A 20,619-nucleotide genomic window follows, 5' to 3' on the forward strand; every position below is an offset into this window, starting at 1 on the left:
TGAAATCAGGCCGCAGTCAGTGAATGGATTATGATTATGGGAGAGTCAGATGCAAACTGTTAGAATGTGTCCAAACTCTTACCATCTGATTTTTTAATTTATTTTTTATTACAATTTGGTCCCAAAGGTTAAAAAAAGATATAGTTTCTCCGGAATTTTTTTTTATGAAAGCCCATTTCCGCCACTAAATTAAAAAAATGAAAATCACCACGGTAAGTCATAATTGAGTTAGTAAAGTCATAAATATGACTGTCTACCGACACTGCTGTCACCATTCTTAACTACACTTTGAACAATAATTCATTCAAACATATTTTTTAGTTCTTAGAAACACATTGTATAGTGTGGAAAATAGTGAAAGTACATAAATAAGTCTTTATTGCAAAATTAATGTATTGTACATTTTTGTATGTTTCTTTGCAACTTTACATGAAAAATAATGTTCTCATAATTAAGACATTCTATCTCATATTTGACTTTCTATCTCATATTTGACTTTCTATCTCATAATTATGACTTTTTTACTCATAATTATGACTTTCTATCCCATAATTATGACTTTATTTCTCATAATTATGACTTTCTATCTTGTAATTTTGACTTTTTTCCTCATAATTAAGTTAAAACTTTTTTTTCTCATATTCATGACTTTCTATCCCTAATTTATGACTTTATTTGTCATAATTATGACTTTGTATCTCATAATTATAACTTTTCATCTCATAATTATGAATTTACTAACTCATAATTATGACTTATCACAGTGATTTTTTTTTTTTTGTGGCGGAAACAGGCTTCCTTATAGTTTTTCTATCAGAAGTTGCTGAAAAGAAAAAGTCAAATAACAGTTTTCTTTTTGTTTTTTATTACCTGCTGCTTGTTGCTGACAGTCACCTCAGATTTCAGATCATCCCACAGCAGAACCAGGATAAACCAAGTCCACACATTGGCTCTCATCTTATTGTCTAAGACAAGAATGAAACTCAAAGCCAAATTCAAATTCAAGATGATTTGCACTGAATTATTCATTTTAATGTTAGGGAGATAGTTTTTAATTGATAAGGCACTTGTCAAACTCAAGGCCCAGGGGCCAAACCTGGCCCTTTAGAGCACCAAATTTGGCCTGCTTGAGAAAGTAAACATGATAGAAAAAACATGAAGCATTTTGTAATTACCAACTAATTCAGTTGTAGATAGCCCCTCCAAATTCAAAAATTCAATTAAAATCCATAATATTTGCAGAGCTTAGTTCTCCAGTTCTTTGTATTACATGACGACAGTCATTTTTAATCTGAAATTGCTGAAAGAACTTTCAATCTGGCAATTTTTTCTTAAATTATTCCACAAAATTGTATCAAATTCCCAAATTTGCACTTCCACATATATCATTTATATGTGGAAGTGCAAACCAGGGCACATTAATGTTGAATTTGCTCTTTTTCACACCTAAAATCTATGGCCTAAACTGGCCCATATTTGGCCCCTGAACTAAAACGAGTTTGACACCCCTGCATTAAAGCAATTAATTAATAATTCTACATTTAGAAAAGTTTTTATGCTGACTTCTATAATACCATTTTTTAATATTTTATATATTAATGAGTACAGGAAAAATAATGAAATACATTAGTGACTGTAGTTCTGTAAATAATGAAATACATTAGTGACTGTAGTTCTGTAAATAATGAAATACATTAGTGACTCACTTGTTTTGTGTGAATTTCCGTTTCGATCTGCACCAGCATTAACTAAAAAAAAAATTTCATTTGTAAACTTGACAAAAGATTAAAAAAACAAATCTTGATCTTAAAAAAATGTGTAGACAAGACAATTGTTTGAGTGTCCTCCATGACAGCTCGTCGCCTCTGCTCCTTTTCAACTCTCTTACCTAAATGGGAGGAGAAATCTCTATGACATTTCAAGTTTTCTTTAAGGGAGAAAAGCACTATCCGTCAGCTGTAACCTCATATTAGCTTCCCCCAGAGAGATCAGTGTGTCAAAAAGATTTGATCCTATAGATACTAGGTCTTTATGCAAGCTTTTTAAAGCCCACATATCTTTTTATAGGAAGGAGATGACGCTGGATGAAAGATTTACTCACTTATGGCTTTTTTGTAATATAACTGTACAATGCATCACTGACAGCTTTGATTGTTGTATATACCTGTATTATATTTGTACAATTGTGTATTATTATTATTATTTATTTATTTTTTTTCTACTGCAAAAGGTGCACCTGTATTTAATCCTTATTTAATACATTTTTAACTTTGGTCTTTTAGGCAAGGCAAGGCAAGTGTATTTGTATAATGCATTTCATACACAAGGCAACTCACTGTGCTTTACATGATCAAAAAGTGCAACAGAAAACATTCAGCAGCTTAAAATCAATAAAACATTGAAATCGGCAGTAAAAGACATTTAAAATCATCAACAAACACATGACATCAACAACATGAACAAAAATCTCTCTCTCAATCATACACAGTAGAGAAAAGGAGTGCCTTTAACTTTGATTTATAAATGTTCACATTAGATGCTGACCAGCTCTGCTGGCAGTTTGTTCCACTTCTTTTCAGCATAACAACTAAACGGAGATGTTCTTTAGGTGGTACAAGCTGTTTTTGTGATTGATTTGATCTGACTGCTGAATGTCAGATCTGAGTCAATCAAGAACACCAAGGTTTTTAGCTTTTAAAGATCGAGACTCAAGATAATTGCTGACAGCTGTCCTCCCTTGTTACCAAAGACAATCACCTCCATCTTGTCATGGTTTATTTGAAGGAAGTTTTTACTCATCCAGCAGTTTACTTTTTCTAAGCAGTCACACAACACCTCAATGGGACCATAGTCATCTGGGTTCAGTGATAGATATAGTTGTGTGTCATCTGCGTAGCTCTGATAATCAACCTTACAGTTCTGTAAAATTTGTCCTAAAGAAAGCATATAAAGGCTAAACAGAAGGGGTCCAAGAACAGAGCCCTGAGGAACCCCACAGGACATTGGTAATCTGTCAGATTCAAAGTTTCCAATGTTTACAAAATAACTTCGCTCCTCCAAGTAGGACTTAACTTTACTCAGCAGCAGCCTCGAAGCAGAGCTCACCACTTCCAGTGATGACAGCGTGGCCAAAAATAAGACAGCAATTGGATAAAAGTGTAAAAAAGAACTTACAAAAATGGACAAAAATTAGGAAAAAAGGGATATTTACTGGCAAAATTAAGCCAAAATTTGAAGAAAAAAACAAAAATGTGTCTTTTTTTTTTTTTGGAAAAGGGTCAAAAATGGGACAAAAAAGTTCCAAAATAGCCAAAGAAAAAGGTATCTCTTGTCTTCCATTAGCTTTTTTTTAACACTTGTAAATAGGGCTCTTGTTTTGAAGCTAACTGGATATTTTGTCACAATCAGTTTCCAAAAATGTGTCTACAGTAGCTCAGCCTGAGAAGAGAATAATATCTTTTTTTTAAAATCACAAAGCAACTGATGCGATGGGTCAGAAGAAGGCACACAAAGGTCGTTACCAACCTGTAGTCCAGAGGCCGAACAATTCACCTGAGGCTCCGCCTCCTAAACATCCAGCCAAGGCTCCCCCTTGAGAAACCTAAACTGAACAAATGCGTGTTCCTTTTTGAACCAACACATTCACCTGGTGCTCATGGAGGACCAGATAAAATGTTGGATTGGGTTGGTCCATCAAACAAGGATGTGAGCAAGAAGGAGGAACGGAAAGCTCAGAAACGTGCCAGAAACCGGGCTGCACACCTCCAAGCTCTGGTAGATGCCGCCACTGAGTCTCAGGATGATACCAGCCCTGAAGACCAGGTTGGAATTAACGAAGAACCTGGAACCTCCACCTCACACCCTAAGGACCAGGTGGAGCTTTATGAAGAACCTGGAACCTTCAGCCCACACCCTGAGGACCAGGTGGGGCTTCATGAAGAACTTGGAACCTTCACCCCACACCCTGAGAACGAGGTGGAGATTCATGAAGAATCTGGAACCTCCACCTAAACCCTGAGGACCAGGTGGGGCTTCATGAAGAACCTGGAACCTTCACCCCACACCCTGAGGACGAGGTGGAGCTTCATGAAGAACCTGGAACCTTCACCCCACAGCCTGAGGATGAGGTGGGGCTTCATGAAGAACCTGGAACCTTCATCCCACACCCTGAGGACCAGGTGGGGCTTCATGAAGGACCTGGAACCTTCAACCCACACCCTGAGGACCAGGTGGAGCTTCATGGAGAATCTGAAACTTCCACCCAGGAGCTCACACCGCTCAGTTCTTCACTGGTCCAGGTACCAGAGGATCAGAAGAGTCTACATACCCAAAGGGTGATTTTGATCCAAGAGCTGGAGGACCAACAGAGTCAGTGGAAGACCAAATTTATGAGTCACCAACATGAGATTGATTCTCTCCTTGGCCAACAGAAGAAGGACATGGATGTCCTCAAAGAGTCTCTGGTCCAGGTCCAACAAACCCTAAAGGACCAGCAGAGGCGGTGGCAGAAAGACTGGGACGGCTTCTTGGAAACACAGGAGGAACACAAGAAGATAATCCTCCAGCTTCACACTGAGCTGAAGGACAAGACAGACGATCGTCCCAAAAAGAAATCTTTCTTTCAGCGACTCATCAAAAATGTAACAAAGCGATGGCAGAAGATGAAAAACCACTTTTGATTGGCTACAAGCAGCCACCACTAAAACATGGGTCACAGGGAGCAGCTCTGCAGCTAGGGGGGGCAACCATTGGAAAGTGGACCATCCTAAAATAAACGGCAACTTAAAATTAAAAAATGTGTGTGAATTTTACTTTTGACCAGATTTACTGCAAAATTTGTGATATTAAACCATTGCATTACTTTTCCATTTAGTCCAACCCATGTTTGCAATCTGTGCAACAAAATTGTATGATCTACAGTGTCAAATGCAGCACTTAGATCCAACAGAATGAGAACAGATACTTTTCCTGAATCAGTGTTCAACCTTATGTCATTGATCACTTTGATCAGAGCAGTTTCTGTGCTGTGATGAGAACGAAATTTATCAAATATTTTGTTGAATGTTAAGAATTGACTCATTTGGTTGAAGACCACCTTCTCAATGATCTTGGCCATGAATGGAAGGTTGCTGATTGGTCTATAGTTAGCCAGTATAGAGGCATCCAGTGTTCTCTTTTTTAACAGAGGTTTCACAGCAGCTACTTTCAGGGATTTTGGTACGGTGCCTGATTGGAATGAGCAGTTCATTATCTGACACAAATCAGTGACAATTGACTTTACAACAGTTCTAAAGAAGTTTGAGTGTATTGTGTCAAGGCAACACGTTGATGCCAGCAAGAAACAGCTTGTTCGTCAAGGCAGGGGAAGGCGAGATGCTGGATGAGGTGGAAGAGGGAGAATTTTGGGGTGAAGCTGGTGGGTCCTCCTGAGATGTGGGGGGTGGGTTGATCTCTTCATTTTGGCGATTTAGGTTTTCCATTCCCCATGGAAGCTCATAGACGCCTTGTTCTTTCCTTGTTGTTTTGTTCGCCGATGGTACATGTTGTCCTTTGGCTTCATCAGGACTGATAGCAGTGTGACTGGTGAAGTAAAATAAGTTGGATGTGAAAAGTTTCACTACAGCCTTGTTTAGACACAATCCATCTGCTCTAAAAAGATGAACATTTTCTATAAAATATCTTTCTTTCTTTCTTTCTTTCTTTCTTTCTTTCTTTAACATTTATTCTTTTTATTTGTAATAATTCTTGAGCCTCTGTAATGCAGGAAATTTCCCCCTGGGATAAATAAAGTTTTTCTGAATCTGATTCTGATAACATGAATAAAATGTAAATCACAGAGATGCAAAGCAGTACAAAAATGTGTAAAAACCAAAATAACAGGATATTGGGCTTTTTTCCTCAAATCTGTTTAGAGTTTGAATTGCGTTCTTAAAAAAAGGTAATAATTGATAAAAATGTAATACACACAGTATAATTGTTTCACCTAAATTAACAATGTAGTTTTGTTTGTGAATAAATGAATGTGTTTTTTTTTTTTTTGGATTTTTTTTTTTTTCATTAGGTCGTGACACGTTGAGCACTTCAGAGAAAACTACTTGTGAAAGGCAAGGATGGCTGATTTTATCTGTTTCTGTATGCATTGTTGATGTATTCATGAGAAAATGAGCACAAGGATTGTGTATCCTCTCGGACCACATCTATAAATGGCTTCGGTATTGTATTACAAGGATGTTCCAGAAACTCATTGTTTTTTCAGGATCTGTTCATTTTCAGAAACTGTGTGCCCCATATAATTCAGAAAACCTGTAGAAATGTACGTTAGCAGTAGAAGTCAGAGAGGCATGTACTGTACCATAAAAGTGAGATAGCATGACACAACTGCTGCTGTTATTGCTGCTGCATGTATATATTTGTTATATATGTATACATTTGTTTGTTTGCCTCCATTTTCCTTTGTTTGTTTTCCTAGTATCACCTTATTTCTAAATCTTTTTCTATTTGTTTCTTTTTTTAGCCAGGACCTGGGTACATAATTTCATCTCCATACCTTAACGTGTGATGGTTATGATAAAGACTCTTTGAATACGTTGTGTTTTGTGGGTTTTTCTGGATGCACCAGTATTTTTGCATTCATTTTTGACATTCTTTGTATTTGGATGCGTGTGGGGCGAGGGACTATTTTCTGCCACAGCTTTTAAATCAGCAGTGTTGGTCCCAGGCACCTGGTGAACTTTAACAAGTAAAGATAGGCTGATTATATTACAACGTGAGCTTAAATTCTCAAAAGATTTATTTTTGGACAATTTACTATTCCAAAGCTATTGATATGACTTTCAGTAAAAAACAAAGAACAATCGTCATTATATATATTATTTAATTGGTAACACTTTACTTGAAGTTTTATACACAAAGGCTGACATTATGCTGTCAATATTATGACATGACACTCGTCATTAACATGAATAAGGTGTCATGAAGGTTGTCATTAAGTGTCATTTTTTACCCTAACCCCACTAAATCCCTCCACCCAACACAAAATAATGCCAACATAGCTCCAAAAGTCTAGTAATTTAGCAAACGACACTTATGGGCAGCCTTCAGACACTTTATTCATGCTAATGACATGATCATTTTAAAAATCATTTCTAAAGTCTACATTTCATATTCTAATAGCAGCGATAAATATTTATATATTGTTGCTTACATTCATTCAGGAGTGTAATAAAGGGTTATTTGTTTCATAAAACAATGAAATCTTGGAGACGGAGAGCGCAACAATTCTTTGCAAACAATTCTTTTAAATAGGATAGCATTGTATTTTAGAGCACTTTAAATCTAATAAGGCACTGTGTTAGTATATGGCAAAGCAGAAGCATTCTGTCTAACATTTGGTTCTAAATACTACATGACGAACAATTTGCCTAATGAAAATCCTTTTTTTGGTGGCGAACACTTTGGGTTTTACTTTCTCTGTACAAGCTTGTGTTGATGCTAGGCCTCCTTCACTTTTTCCTCGTAACTGCCACTGCCTTTGTAAGCTGACACGTAGCCACTGGTGTCAGGGACGTCCTCACGCCCCGCCTTCCCTTTCCCTTTGCCTGAATCATCAAAGCGCTCCTTGTGTGAGCCGGTGTACTTAGAGGCGTCGGTCAGTCTGTCAACTGCTGCGGCCTTTGCGACTTTCTGAAAACAACACAAAAGTGATATTATAAGACGTAGTACAGGAAACAAACTGTAGTTTACTTTTCATTGTTATTTGTATAGAACACCTGTCAAACTCAAGGCCCGGAGGCCAAATCCGGCCCTTCAGAGCACCCATTTCAACCCGCAGTAGAATCATTTATGCACCAAATAATTCAGTTGTAAATTGTTTTTGGAAGAACTCGAAATTTCTCCCAAAATCCTACAATTCTTCTTAAATTATTCCACAAAATCTCCCCTAATTAAATACAATTTGGTCAAAAATAAATAAATCAAAGGACATTTAAGTATCTGTCACCTACTGCTTAGATATCTGTAGTTTTTTGGGCAACTTTTTACTTTTGCTCCTTACTTTCTTAAACTAATATCTGTACTTTCTACTCCTTACAATTTAAAAATGAGCTCGTTATTTTTAAGACCTTCAAAGATGATGTCACACAAGGTAAAAGGACGTGAACCAAAAGTAATTTTATTTACTAACTTTATCTATAATGAGTGCTAAAGTCTCCAGGTATTAATAAAGGGTAACATAATTCATTTATTCCCATGTACCAGTTTTCTACAAGTTCCTAAAAATTTAAACTCAAAGCTCTAGGTTTAATTGAGCATTTGCACTTTTTTTTTTCTTGACACATTTTATTTCCAAACTTTATCTATTACGAGTGCTAAATTCTCCAGGTGTTCATAAAAGGTAACAGATTTAACTCTTTTCCATGAACAAGTATTCTACAAGTTTTTTAAATAAAATATATGAAATTTGCTGGTTTAAAAACCCTGTCTTCTTTATCATTAAAGGGACATTTGTTTTACTTTCTACTTTTTTACTTGAGTACATTTAGTTGCATGTACTTTCATACTTTTACTGAAGTAAGGGAGCAACCTTAATACTTTTACTTTTACCAGAGTTATTTTTCATTCAAGTATCTATATTTTTACTTTTGCCACCTCTGGATATTGTTGATGCCTTCCATACTTTATGTCTAATTTATACCTGGAAGTGAAAACTTGGGCACACTTGTGACTGAACTGGTCTGTATTTGGTCCTTGAACTAAAATAAGTTTAACACACTAGGTATAGAAATTGGTATGAAGAATGTAAAGGAGACGTTGATAGCTTTCTTGAAGCAAACAATATGACTAAGTAAAGTAAAGGTTTGGCTCACTTTATAGTCAAGTAAAGGAAAAAATGTTATATACAGTAGCTACTGATTTAGAAAAGGTTAGCCATCCAAGGTTGACTGTCTTTGACATGAAACTCGGGTTAGAGTTAAAACAGATTGGCATTTATTGTTTTAACTCAAGTTAAGAACAGACTTTGAATTTGTATCGCTAACATTTCAGGTACAGTTAAAAAATATAGAAACTTGAGGTCACAGTAGGTATTAGTTGACTTGTTCATTGAGTTTTGAATCTTTGAAAGATGATACCATAAGAAAAGTGCAGGTAAGGCAGACAGGTAAATGGATAATGCTCACAGTGACTCCCACATTAGCAGGTTCCTTTCCAGCAATGAGACTGTACATCTGTTGAAGAGCCTCCTCTTTGCTCTTGCCTTTAAACCGTTTGGGGGCGAACTCGGTCAGGGCCTGTTTAAACTGCTCAAAAGTGATCACTCGAGCAGACTTTGCCCTAAACAAAAACACAACGCACACAGTAAATCTCTTGAACTCAATCACAGCTTACACGAGCTAAGTCTCGACTAAAATCTTACTTGACTTTGCTGAAAACGATGTCAACATCTGTGGTGGTGACATTCTTGCCATCAATGATATGACAGTCTTTGCAGAGCTTTGCAAAGTTCTTGCCATTCATCTCTTTGCCTGTAGCTTTGGTGTCCCCGTGCATGGCAAACTTCTGGAAGGAGCTTTCCACCTCTGATAGAGACACGGAAGACTCGGCCATGCTATAAAAATTAGAAGAAAAAAATGAAAATAAAAAATTAGGATAAATTTGTGTCTTGGGGACATTGATGTGAATTCATGGTTTTTAGGGCTACAATTCTGTGCAAGAAGGTCATAGGCCTTGGTTTATTTTTTTTGATTTTCTTCCTCCTTTGAAACAGACACATTTTAAATAAATTAGCCATTTGGCTAATTGAAATGCGAATGGCTACCTGATTGTGTAGTCTATATCTAGCTTATTGAGGCCTTTGTTCATTACTAACTCCTTTCCCAAACTTTTCACCATCATGTGATGTCTAATTATTAAAGATGTGACGATATATTATGCAACAACTTATTGCAATATTAAAATGTCCACAAAAGGGAGTATGAGTGTACGAGGTGTCATTTTCCTTTCCAAAAATATAGAATTGCATCGTTATCACGAGCCCATTATCATTTATCGTCCCACCCCTACTACGGTAATTCTTTCAACCCTTTAACTTTCTGCCCTAGACAGCAGAGTACTGTTACTCAGCCACGCCATAAAACACTTTTTCATCAATCTGTGTGATAGTGATGCTAAAGTTGCTTCTGAGCCAATTTAATTCACTTAACTCCATTTTGGACTGCTCTTCTGTTCATTCTAAGCCCCACCATCATTCCGATCACCCTCCCAGACACGCACGCACACACACACACACATACACACACAACAAGGCTCGAGTAGGAGCAAATGCACACATGTGTCAAACTCAAGTCTGGCCCTTTAAAGCATCAAATTTAATTTGGCCCACTTGAGAAAGTAAGAAAGAGATTAAATAAAAAAATTAAACAATTGATCAACTAATTGATCATCAAAATGATCAACTAATATAGTTGTAGATATCTCAGCCCCTCCAATTACAAAATTTCAGTTAAAATCCACATTATTTGCTGATCTCAGTTTTCCAGTCATTTATAATCTCAAATTGTTGAAAGAACTCTATTTTTTTTTTTTTTTTTTCAAAATCTTGCACATTTTTCTCTAATTATTTAATGATATTTCCCCAAATTCCCAAAATCAGGGAAATATAAGTGAAGATCCTGCAGGGACTGATATAATCACATACTTTATCATTTATTTGTGAAAATGCAAACCAGGACACATTGGTTTTGAATTTACTCTTTTCCCCTTACCTAAAATTTGTGGCCCACTTAAGCTCAAACTGCACTAAAATGAGTTTGACACCCTTGCATTAGAACATAAGTTAACATAGAAATATCAGCAGTTTATAAAATATTGTTATTGCTACATTAACATTTAAATAACTTGACATGACATGCACTAGCGCATTTCCAGTTTAAAAACACACATCGGTTTGATGTTGTGAATTCGAGAAATATCTTGTTTTTTTTTAGCTTGCAGGACACTTTCCCTCGCCCTATTGTTGCATCATTAGATACAAAAGTCGTGACACTCGCTCCCACAATATGAGACGTACCTGCTGCTGTTAACACAAGGATATGCTGCTTTGTTTTCCAAAAATCCCCTCCTTCTGTTTTCTTCTTTGTTCTTTGGCTCTCCTCCTTCCTGCCACTCCCAGGCTCCCACACAATGACGACAAAGATGGAGGGATGCAGAGAGGCAGTCGGAACAGCAGAGAAAGCTGTTAAAGGGAGGAGGGAGAGAGTACCGACCAGCACAGTCGATGACATCATGCCTTTCTGAGTCTTTAAAGCAGCAGACATGGCTCTGTAGAACAATGTACCAATGTATCTACTTCTAATAGAAGAGTTTTTTTCATGTGCCAAAGACTGTCACCCAGACAGAAATCAGAAGGCAGAACACCAACCTGCCCTTATTTGGATTTGATTTATTTATTTGTGAACATTTAAAAACAAACACGTATATACAAAATAAAAGGAATGTCACAAAACAAATTAATTTCCAAAACAAGTAAAAAACACAAAGTACGATTTCTATAAAACAAAAAGGAGGAAGAAGTCTGACTTATTTAATCCTACCCCACTTATAACCACTATAACAAATTCATTTATAAGCTACTTATATATACATAGACATATATGCACTACATATACAGACCAGGGTTGGAGTCAATTATAATTGCAATTGTCTAATTGATAATTAATTACAAATATGGTGTACTTATAATTGTAATTTTAAAAAGCTGTTGCTGTCATAATCGTTGTTAAATTGTAATTGAGTTCAGATAATTGACTTCGTAATTGTAATTGCCATGAACATTCTATAAAACATTGTCAATTATAATTTTAACGCAAAACTGGGGAACCATGTTACAGTTCTATGTACAGTTCTATACATATGTGGTTAACAAATATTGAAAGTATTGCAGTGCCTGTAGGAAATGTGTCTTGCTATAGAAAAGTGGGAGGTTAAGTAGCTTTTTCATGGATGGTTTACATGGGAGCCTAAATTCCTCTTTAATCCAGAATAAAAGTTATATCCTCTTAGAACTGACCTTGTAAACATTTCATTCCTAATGCAAATTTAATTCTGAATTACACCCAACCGCCAATGTGCCGGTTAAATATGTATGCTTTACGTGCGGCAACAAATGAGCAATTAGCATGTGTTGACCACATGTGTTATCAAATTCAAGTTACTTTTTGTGGCCTTTCAAATACATTAACTAAAAAAGAAAAAAATCATCTCTATATACCATTGAATTCATGGATAATTGAAAACGTAATTGCAACTGAAAAATGTAATTGACCCTAACCCTGATACAGATTTACACGTATACATACATACACACATGCATCTATATCCAAAATGTGTTCAAATATATTGTGAAAATAACAAGACTGTGAAATACAATGAGGGTTTTTATTGAAAGTGTGTATAAAAAAAAAAATAAATAAAGAAAAGCAGTAAAATCCTGAAGGAACAAAATGAACAGTACTTACTACTCTTCCTTTGCAATGCATTTTCCCCTCACTTTTACAAACCTTGCTGTGTGAAACATTTTGAGTTATCGACTAGCATTAGCAGCAACAAATAGCTAGAAAACATATACTCAAGCCAGTGACAAAGAAGTTGTAGTTGTGCAAAGATTATTAGGAGAATCAAACTCAAACTTTCTCAGAGTTTTGTATAAAACAAGGTGTAAGTCAGTCCCAAATGTTTTCATTTGTACAATAAATAAAAAAGAATAAATATGTCCTCGAAGTGTAGTGTCACAACAATGCAAAGGTTGTTTACATGAGTGTGTTATCAATCAATCAATGTTTATTTATAATAAAAACACATTTCATACATAGAGGTGCAGCTCAAAGTGTTTTTACATAGTTTAAAATACACCCACCCCATACAAACCCCCTCCACCACACACTGACACACAAGTTAAAATAAGGACACTGGCACATGGTGTTATATACCCTCCCTGCCCAGTAACCCACCTTAAAAATAGCTGAAAAACGTTTATTTAGTCACTACTGTGCAAACTTTCTTTTGATTGGACATGAATATTAAACCCTGTTCACTGTGTCTCTGGTGACAACAGTTTTTCACACAATGATAAATAATTCATTTTATTGTCTTGCAAAAGCCTTCTGAGTTTTTACAGCATTTGCTTGAGAAAATGTGTTTATTTTTCTTTCTGGCTGCATTTTTTTTCCCATCTGAAAACTCATTAATTACATCTATAATAATTTGTTGTCATGCATCAGAATATTGCTAACGTTGAAGGTGATAATGTGAAATTCCTCCGCCCTGCCTTGTTATTGAAGCCTCAGATGTGACCTTGTGTAACCCATATTTTTTACTGTTTCCTTCACAAAGGCAAATAAAGCAGGTTGTTTTGATATCACGGACCATCATGAAACTCACTGCTCTGTCAGGTGAGAAAAAAAAAAGAAGAACTGGTTCTCTTATATAAGGCTACCTGATCCTTTCAGTAATTTGCATGTGGAAACATGAAATAACATAAGAATAATGATAATTTGCAAAGAGCAATTAGAGACTTTTAAGTGATGAGTGCCTCTTTGTTTGTTGTTGGTCTTTTTATTAGGTTTTGGTTATGTTTAATGTACTTGAATTGCTTTCCACAGTTCAGACATGTATGTTCAAATTTGCTTCTGCAATTAGTTTAGATATTCCCATAAATTGTGAATCAGATCAGCACAACACATTAATCAGTTTTGGTCCTACACTCTGAAGACAAATCGACAAAGCTAAACCCGTCAATAGAGGGAGCTGATTTTGTATTTACGTAGAAACAATGATCTCAAATGGCTTGTCAGTACTATGTAAACTGAACTTGTTAACCATGTAAACCCTCGGGGTACATTCAAGCAGTATGTGTAAAGATAATCCATCCATTTTCTTTTTTCAGACTCTCTTATTCCTGTTTGATAGGGTTGCGGGGGTTGTAAAGATTATCTATGAATTTAAAATAAAAAAATAAAAAAAAAAACTGGGGGAATTTTCAGTCTGTAAAAACAAAAAATAATTTATTTATTTGAAGTGTTAATAGGGGCTGTTTAAGTTCAGTCAAGTGTATTTTTTGTTTTACTGAAAATATCACCTCTAGTGTATGCTTATACCTGACACTCTTGCTTGCTAAGCAGGTTCCATCATAGTTGCAGACCTCAGTACTTTTACTCCACGATAAAAAAAAGGATTGTGTGGGAAAAGATCACCTGTCTGTCTGTTTATGGTGCAAACATATAGATGTGCTTATATATCAACAGAAAACACCATATTCTGGTCAGTAAATCAGGAGCTCACTGCTCTGCTTTCATTTCCCATCATGGCTGAGTCTGGTTTTCCTTCGACATCGGATGCTTTCTGTGCACTGTGCACGGATGTAATGAGAGATTCAGTCACTATTCCCTGTGGTGACACTTACTGCCTGGAGTGCATCAAGATCTACTGGGATCAGTTTGACCACATGGGCATTTACAGCTGCCCTCAGTGCAGAGCGACCTTCACCCCTCGACCGGTCCTCAGACGCAACATGCCCGATGTGCACCATGAGCCACGGCCTCAGCTCCGGGAGCTCACCCCGTTCCCAGACATGCACCAGGAGTCTTACTGCGACTTTTGCGTTGGTCGACGGAACAAGGCTGTCAAGTCCTGTTTAATGTGCTTGGCTTATTACTGCGAGACACACGTCAAGCCTCACTATGAGTCGTCTACCTTCAAAAGACACAAGCTAGTGGATGAGACAGGCCACCTGGACAGGAAGATCTGCCCCCAGCATGAAAAAGGCCTGGAGCTGTTCTGTCGCACAGACCAGATGTGCATCTGTGTGCTTTGTACGGTTAGAGAGCACCGAAGCCACAACATCACCTCTGCAGAAGAAGAGCGCATTGAAAAACAGGTGGGTCTACATCTTTTTTATTCAATTTACCTGCAGTTATGCTAATCATAAGGAGTCAATGACTTTTGGAATTCAAATTCTTTAAAAACGAAGAGGAAGAAAAAAAATGATCCCTGTAAAATGATGTGCACTGTCCTGTTTTACTTGTAGAAAGTCCTAGTTGTCACCCAGTCCGAGGTCCAGCACATCGTTCAGGAGAGGATGAAGGAATTACAGGAGCTCAAGCATAATGTGGATGTTCTGAAAGTAAGACCTGCCTCAGCAGAAGATCAGACATAGCAAGTTAAAAAGATAAATAATCCTAAATTGGATTAATTATTTAAAAACTAACACAATAAAGAAAAAAGAAAAACCCAATACAGTAACTATTCATTCCCTTACGTTATATAGAAATGTGATGATGACCAAACACAACTTAGCCACCAATCCTATTACCAACCATTTACAAATGTCTGTCTTTTTTTAAACTTATGGAACAAATTGCCTAGGGACCTGAAAAACTTTATGCATATTAAAAAAATCTTTATAATCATATTTTTGCCAATTTTAATGTATATATCATGTATCATGTATTTTCTAATGTATTTGTTGGTGTAATTAAAATGTTTCTTGATGTACCATTTTATGTAATATTTCTGTATATTTCCCTCGAGGAAATTAAATTTCCAACACCTTTACAGAAAAAAAAGAAAAGAAGCAAATAATAATAATAATAATAATAATAATAATAATAATAATGTACAAATATGATACAGATATTTACAAAAATAATACAAAAATACAAATATGATTTAGATATTTACACAATCAAGCTATGAGGTTACAGTGATGAATTATATATAGAGAATATATGGGAAATAATACATAAATAAATAATATATGTGTTAAAAACAGTTCTACATGGTTTTGTAAGGTTCTCATGAAATCAACTAATAAGTAAGTTTTACTGCACCTAAAATCATCTGACCCTCTGTATTGACTTTGCAGAGCGGGGCCCAGCGAGCCCAGGCAGAAAGTGACAAAACCTTCCATGAAATGTTGCAAGCGGTGGAGCGCTGGAAGGCTGAAATCCACCAGATGATAACAGCCAACATGCAAGCAGCGATGTCACAGGCTGAGAGCTACGTGGATCGTCTTGAGCAAGAAATACTCGAACTGCAGCGCCGAGATGCAGAGTTGCGACAAATCCTGGAAACGGAGGACAACATTCACTTTTTGCAGGTCGTAATGACACCATCTTTAAATTCCCTTTAGGGTTTGCTTTATCTGAGGCTATATGTTAGGGGACAATGTATTGCACCTTTCTAGTGAACAGTACGAAACACCCTGGGTACACTAATCAATCATTGTGACAATTTGACATTTACAGTCCAATGTGACTGAAACTGAAAGCTGTTTGAAATACTTAGATCTTGTACAACTGTTGTACTAACTTATCCTGTTTTAGGTCAGTTCATAGGGTGCTGAGGAGTACCCCAAAGTTTAGTAAAGACAAGAAACACACAATTATAAGCACACACATTAATTATTAGAAGATCATTTGCTTATAAAAAAAGATTTTGAAGATGAATTTGCAGCTCGAAAGTATGCACACAGTGAAATCTTATAGAAGGATGCAAAGAAGTCTTCAACTTTATTCTTTATTTATTTATGTATTTATTTATTTATGTGACAGTAACAATGCAGACAGACATAGTTACAGCAAAAAGATGCAACAGATGCATACAGAGTGTATAGCTAATGCTAATTCTCAACTCCTGTCCCTGGTTGAGCTTTTCCCTAGATACAAAATGCATAAAAGTACAATCTTAAACACATATGAACTTATTTACAGTTATTCCTAGTTTTCGCCCCCCACAAATTGTCAAAGTAACTACTTAACAGTTTGTCGGTGTTTTCACAGGCAAACATTGATGGATGTTTATTTTGGGACTTACAACTTATTGGGACTTATCCAATTTAAATGTGTCCCAGAGTGAGGTGATATCACAGGGAATAATGAGAACAAACTATCCTTATTGAAGAATAAAAGAAAAACACTTCAAACACTTCTATGCATCTGTTTATGGGACTCCACATCCCACAATGCAATGTGAGAAACTTCTTCGATAGAGAGCGTTTACAATGGAGATCCAAACCAACTTTCGAGTGGCAGTTTGAACCTTTTACATCTTTTTTAAAGTAAAAAATCTTCGATTTATTGATCTATGATGTCTTTATCTGATAAAAAATGATCGTCAGTAGCTTTAAACATTATAATATCTGTTACTAAAATAAATGACACACTGAGGGAGCCCATGGAAGCTACTTGTTAATGAGAATGTTTGGGCATTTATCAAGAAATTCATTTGTAAGTTTAGGCAGTTGTTGACTGAGAAGACCAGGCTTATGTTTTAATTCATGCTCACCAAACTCCTTCGTACATCTCTTAATGGAATCTGCTTTTGGAAATGATAAATCCCAAAATAATATCTAAAATCTATTTGGACATGATATTTAGAATCTAATCGTATGGCTGATTTCTTTTAGGAATTTTGGTTAAGTGAAGTAAAGTAAAAATAAGTAAACTAAGCTTGTTCTAAACTCTTTTTCTCTCTCGTGGATACAGAATTTCCCCACCTTGTGTGTTCCTCCTGAGCCCATGGTGCCCAAAGTGCTCATTAACCCACAGTTTTCCTTTGGAGAGATGAGCAAAACCGCCACCGAGATGAAAGAACATCTGGACGACATCTGCAAGAAGGAGCTAAGCAAAATCTCAAAGACTGGTGTGTTCCAGATAATATTCTTACTGTTTTTTTTTTTGTTTTTTTTTAAACTAAAGCTGTGAAATTAGTAATTATCCCCGCTCACAATTTTTTTTCTTTACAGTCAGTGAAACACCTGTGTACATTCTGTTACCACGAAATGGAGATAAGCGAGTCAAAGGTAAGTTAAATTGGAGTTACTGCTGTTACCGTTTGAACATATTAGCATACTTACATTTACAGTATTTATGCTTCTTCATGTCACTTACATTCATTTGAATTCCACGTCTTTATTTCCACCAGTTCCCTCCAGGGTAGATTTTCAAGAGCCAAAAGCGAGAGCAGATTTCTTAAGATGTAAGTACCGGTATATATAAAAATGTAGAATCATAAAGAACATAATACCATAATAATTATAACAGTTGATTAAGCACAACAATGAGTACGTTTCTATTTTTGTTTCAGTTTATTTGTTTCTTTCAGTCTATCAAAAAAATATATGAAAAAAAATGTGTCTACGCTCAACATAAATCATATTAAAGCTACTTTTATCAATAATACACTCAAAAGAAATGCAAGCATTCAACAAATACATTTCTGTTGCCTTTTTTCAAAAAATGCAATATATATATATATATATATATATATATATATATATATATATATATATATATATATTTTTTTTTTTTTTTTTTTTTTTTTTTTAAATAAAGTGTGTCACTCATTTATCAACATTATTCCACAATTTAACCCCTAGAACAGACAGACAGTCAGCAATGAGTCAGTCAGAATATATGTGTATGTATTTAAAATATCCATATAACCTCTTTGGCGCCCTAGGTCAGATTCCCTCTTGGCGCCCCCTTATATGGCGTTTTTTTCTTTTTATACCAAGTAATTGATATTTAAATTATTGTTATAATATTATTATTATTATCAGAATAATGTATAACACTTGCATAATGGTCTTCACCATACCCACACAGATGCTTTACATAAGCAGAAAACATGAGCAAAATTACTTTTTTGACATTTTTAATTTTTTTTTATTTTGATAAAAGGATTTCATATACACATATAAAAGAACACAAACAAGTAAATAAAAGCCAATTTCAATATGCATCTTAGTAACAGGTTAAAATTTCAAATTAAATAATATTATTAGAGTAAGGCATTGCTCAAAAACAATATAAATATAAAAGGCTTAGCTCAAATAAAAGCAAACAAACCAAACAATAATTGAAAAACATTTTTTTTTTCATTAAAACTAATTATTAATAATACTTAATTTATTTTATCTTAAACTAAATAATTGCTTTGTTTCTTGTAGATTCCTGCAAACTGTCCTTTGATCCAAACACAATCTACAAAGAGCTAGTTCTGTCAGATGGAAATCAGAAGATTACCCGGAAAAAAAACGTCCAGTTTTATCCGGATCATCCGGAGCGTTTTGATGGTTTCTCCCAGGTCCTGTGCAGAGAGCCTCTGGCTGGCTTTAGGTTCTACTGGGAGGCAGAGTGGAATGGAGAGTTTTCCATTGGAGTGGCCTATAAAAGCATCAGCCGTAAAGGGAAGAACTCACACAGCCTGCTGGGATACAATGATAAGTCGTGGAGTCTCCTGTGCTCAGATTCCGGCTACTCTGCCTGGCACAACAAGGTGGACAGAGACCTACCAGGAGCACCCAGAGCTTCACGTGTTGGAGTCTACCTGGACTATGCAGGAAACACCCTGGCTTTCTACTCAGTGTCAGAGAACATGGAGCTCATTCACAAATTCAAAACTCAGTTCAGTGAACCACTGTATGCTGGTTTTGGTGTGGGCTCCTCAGTTACTCTCTGCCAACTGAAGCAGAACCCAATGCCTTATTAGTGATGATGCAGGAGCCATCATCACTGTTGTTTTCCATCTTTTTTTCACATCTGCATTAACTCCTCCTACACCTTTTGTCCGATTTTGACAAATAAGCTATCAAAAAATGCTGAAAGTTCCAGAGATTTGTGCTTGTACTTTTATAATTTGGAACTTTTAAACTTTTTGACTTATTACATTTTTTTTCTTTCCCATTCATTTCTATTGGAAATTTCAGCTTTTTTAACTTTTATGCCCTTCATCCCCAACTATTGTTCTAACAGATTTTAACCATTCAACCTTTAACATTTTCAGCTACTACAGTACCTTCAACCTATTTCAACCTTTGCTAGGTGAATGCTAATGCTATGTCACTGCTATTGCTAGACCAATGCTAATGCTAGGTCATTGCTATTGCTAGGCTTATGCTAATGCTAGGTTAGTGCGAATGCTAGGTTATTGGTAATGTTAGACTAATGCTAACACTAGGTCAAGGTTAATGCTAATGCTAGCTAATGCTAACTAATGCAAGCTAATGCTAGCTAATGCTAGCTAATGCTAATGCTAGCTAATGCTAATGCTAGCTAATGCTATTGCTAGCTAATGCTAATGATAGCCAATGCTAATGCTAGCTAATGCTAATGCTAGCTAATGTATATTAATGATAATATTAGTTAATACTAATTCTAGCTAATGCTAGGCTAATGCTATATTATACTAATGCTAACTTTTGTTACTGTTAATACTAAAGCTAATGCTAAGCGAATGCAGTGCGACGCAATGAACGACTCTTACAAGACGAATGATAAAATACTTTGTGTGTTGATATTATCTTATTATTAAGCTACTAATCACAGCTAAATATACTGTAATAAATATGAGGATAAATCTTTTGCATTTTGTACATTGGAATTTAATCAAATATGCTTAAAATAACTGTTTCCTGTGATACCTTTAACTAAACCATGTGAACTCAGCTGTCTGATTTGAATATATGTTAAAAACTGTGTCTTGTAATGGCTGTAATCCACTCTGAATGAAAAAAAAATTATGTTAAAACTACTTTTGAAGGTAAAATTGCTAATTCTTTCTATT

General features: G+C 35.7%; 2 protein-coding genes across 2 annotated transcripts; one reads left to right on the top strand and one right to left on the bottom strand.

Moving 5' to 3' along the window:
• Window positions 1-7,049: 7,049 nt before the first annotated feature.
• On the bottom strand, window positions 7,050-11,232 carry tppp2 (tubulin polymerization-promoting protein family member 2). The gene is made up of 4 exons (XM_028452249.1): window positions 11,066-11,232; window positions 9,413-9,604; window positions 9,177-9,330; window positions 7,050-7,683 (listed from the first exon to the last, which is right to left on the bottom strand). Exons 2-4 carry the CDS (start codon window positions 9,601-9,603, stop codon window positions 7,492-7,494), a joined length of 537 nt encoding a protein of 178 aa, XP_028308050.1. The 5' UTR covers window position 9,604; window positions 11,066-11,232; the 3' UTR covers window positions 7,050-7,491.
• A 3,124-nt stretch (window positions 11,233-14,356) lies between these two features.
• On the top strand, window positions 14,357-19,991 carry ftr84 (finTRIM family, member 84). Its single transcript, XM_028460563.1, has 7 exons — window positions 14,357-14,929; window positions 15,080-15,175; window positions 15,917-16,150; window positions 17,538-17,694; window positions 17,798-17,854; window positions 17,977-18,030; window positions 19,004-19,991. The coding sequence occupies exons 1-7, from the start codon at window positions 14,357-14,359 to the stop codon at window positions 19,543-19,545; spliced, it is 1,713 nt and encodes a 570-aa protein (XP_028316364.1). The 3' UTR covers window positions 19,546-19,991.
• The last annotated feature ends 628 nt before the right edge of the window (window positions 19,992-20,619 follow it).

The sequence above is a fragment of the Gouania willdenowi genome, chromosome 1 (assembly GCF_900634775.1).
Source record: "Gouania willdenowi chromosome 1, fGouWil2.1, whole genome shotgun sequence".
Lineage (NCBI taxonomy): Eukaryota > Metazoa > Chordata > Actinopteri > Blenniiformes > Gobiesocidae > Gouania > Gouania willdenowi.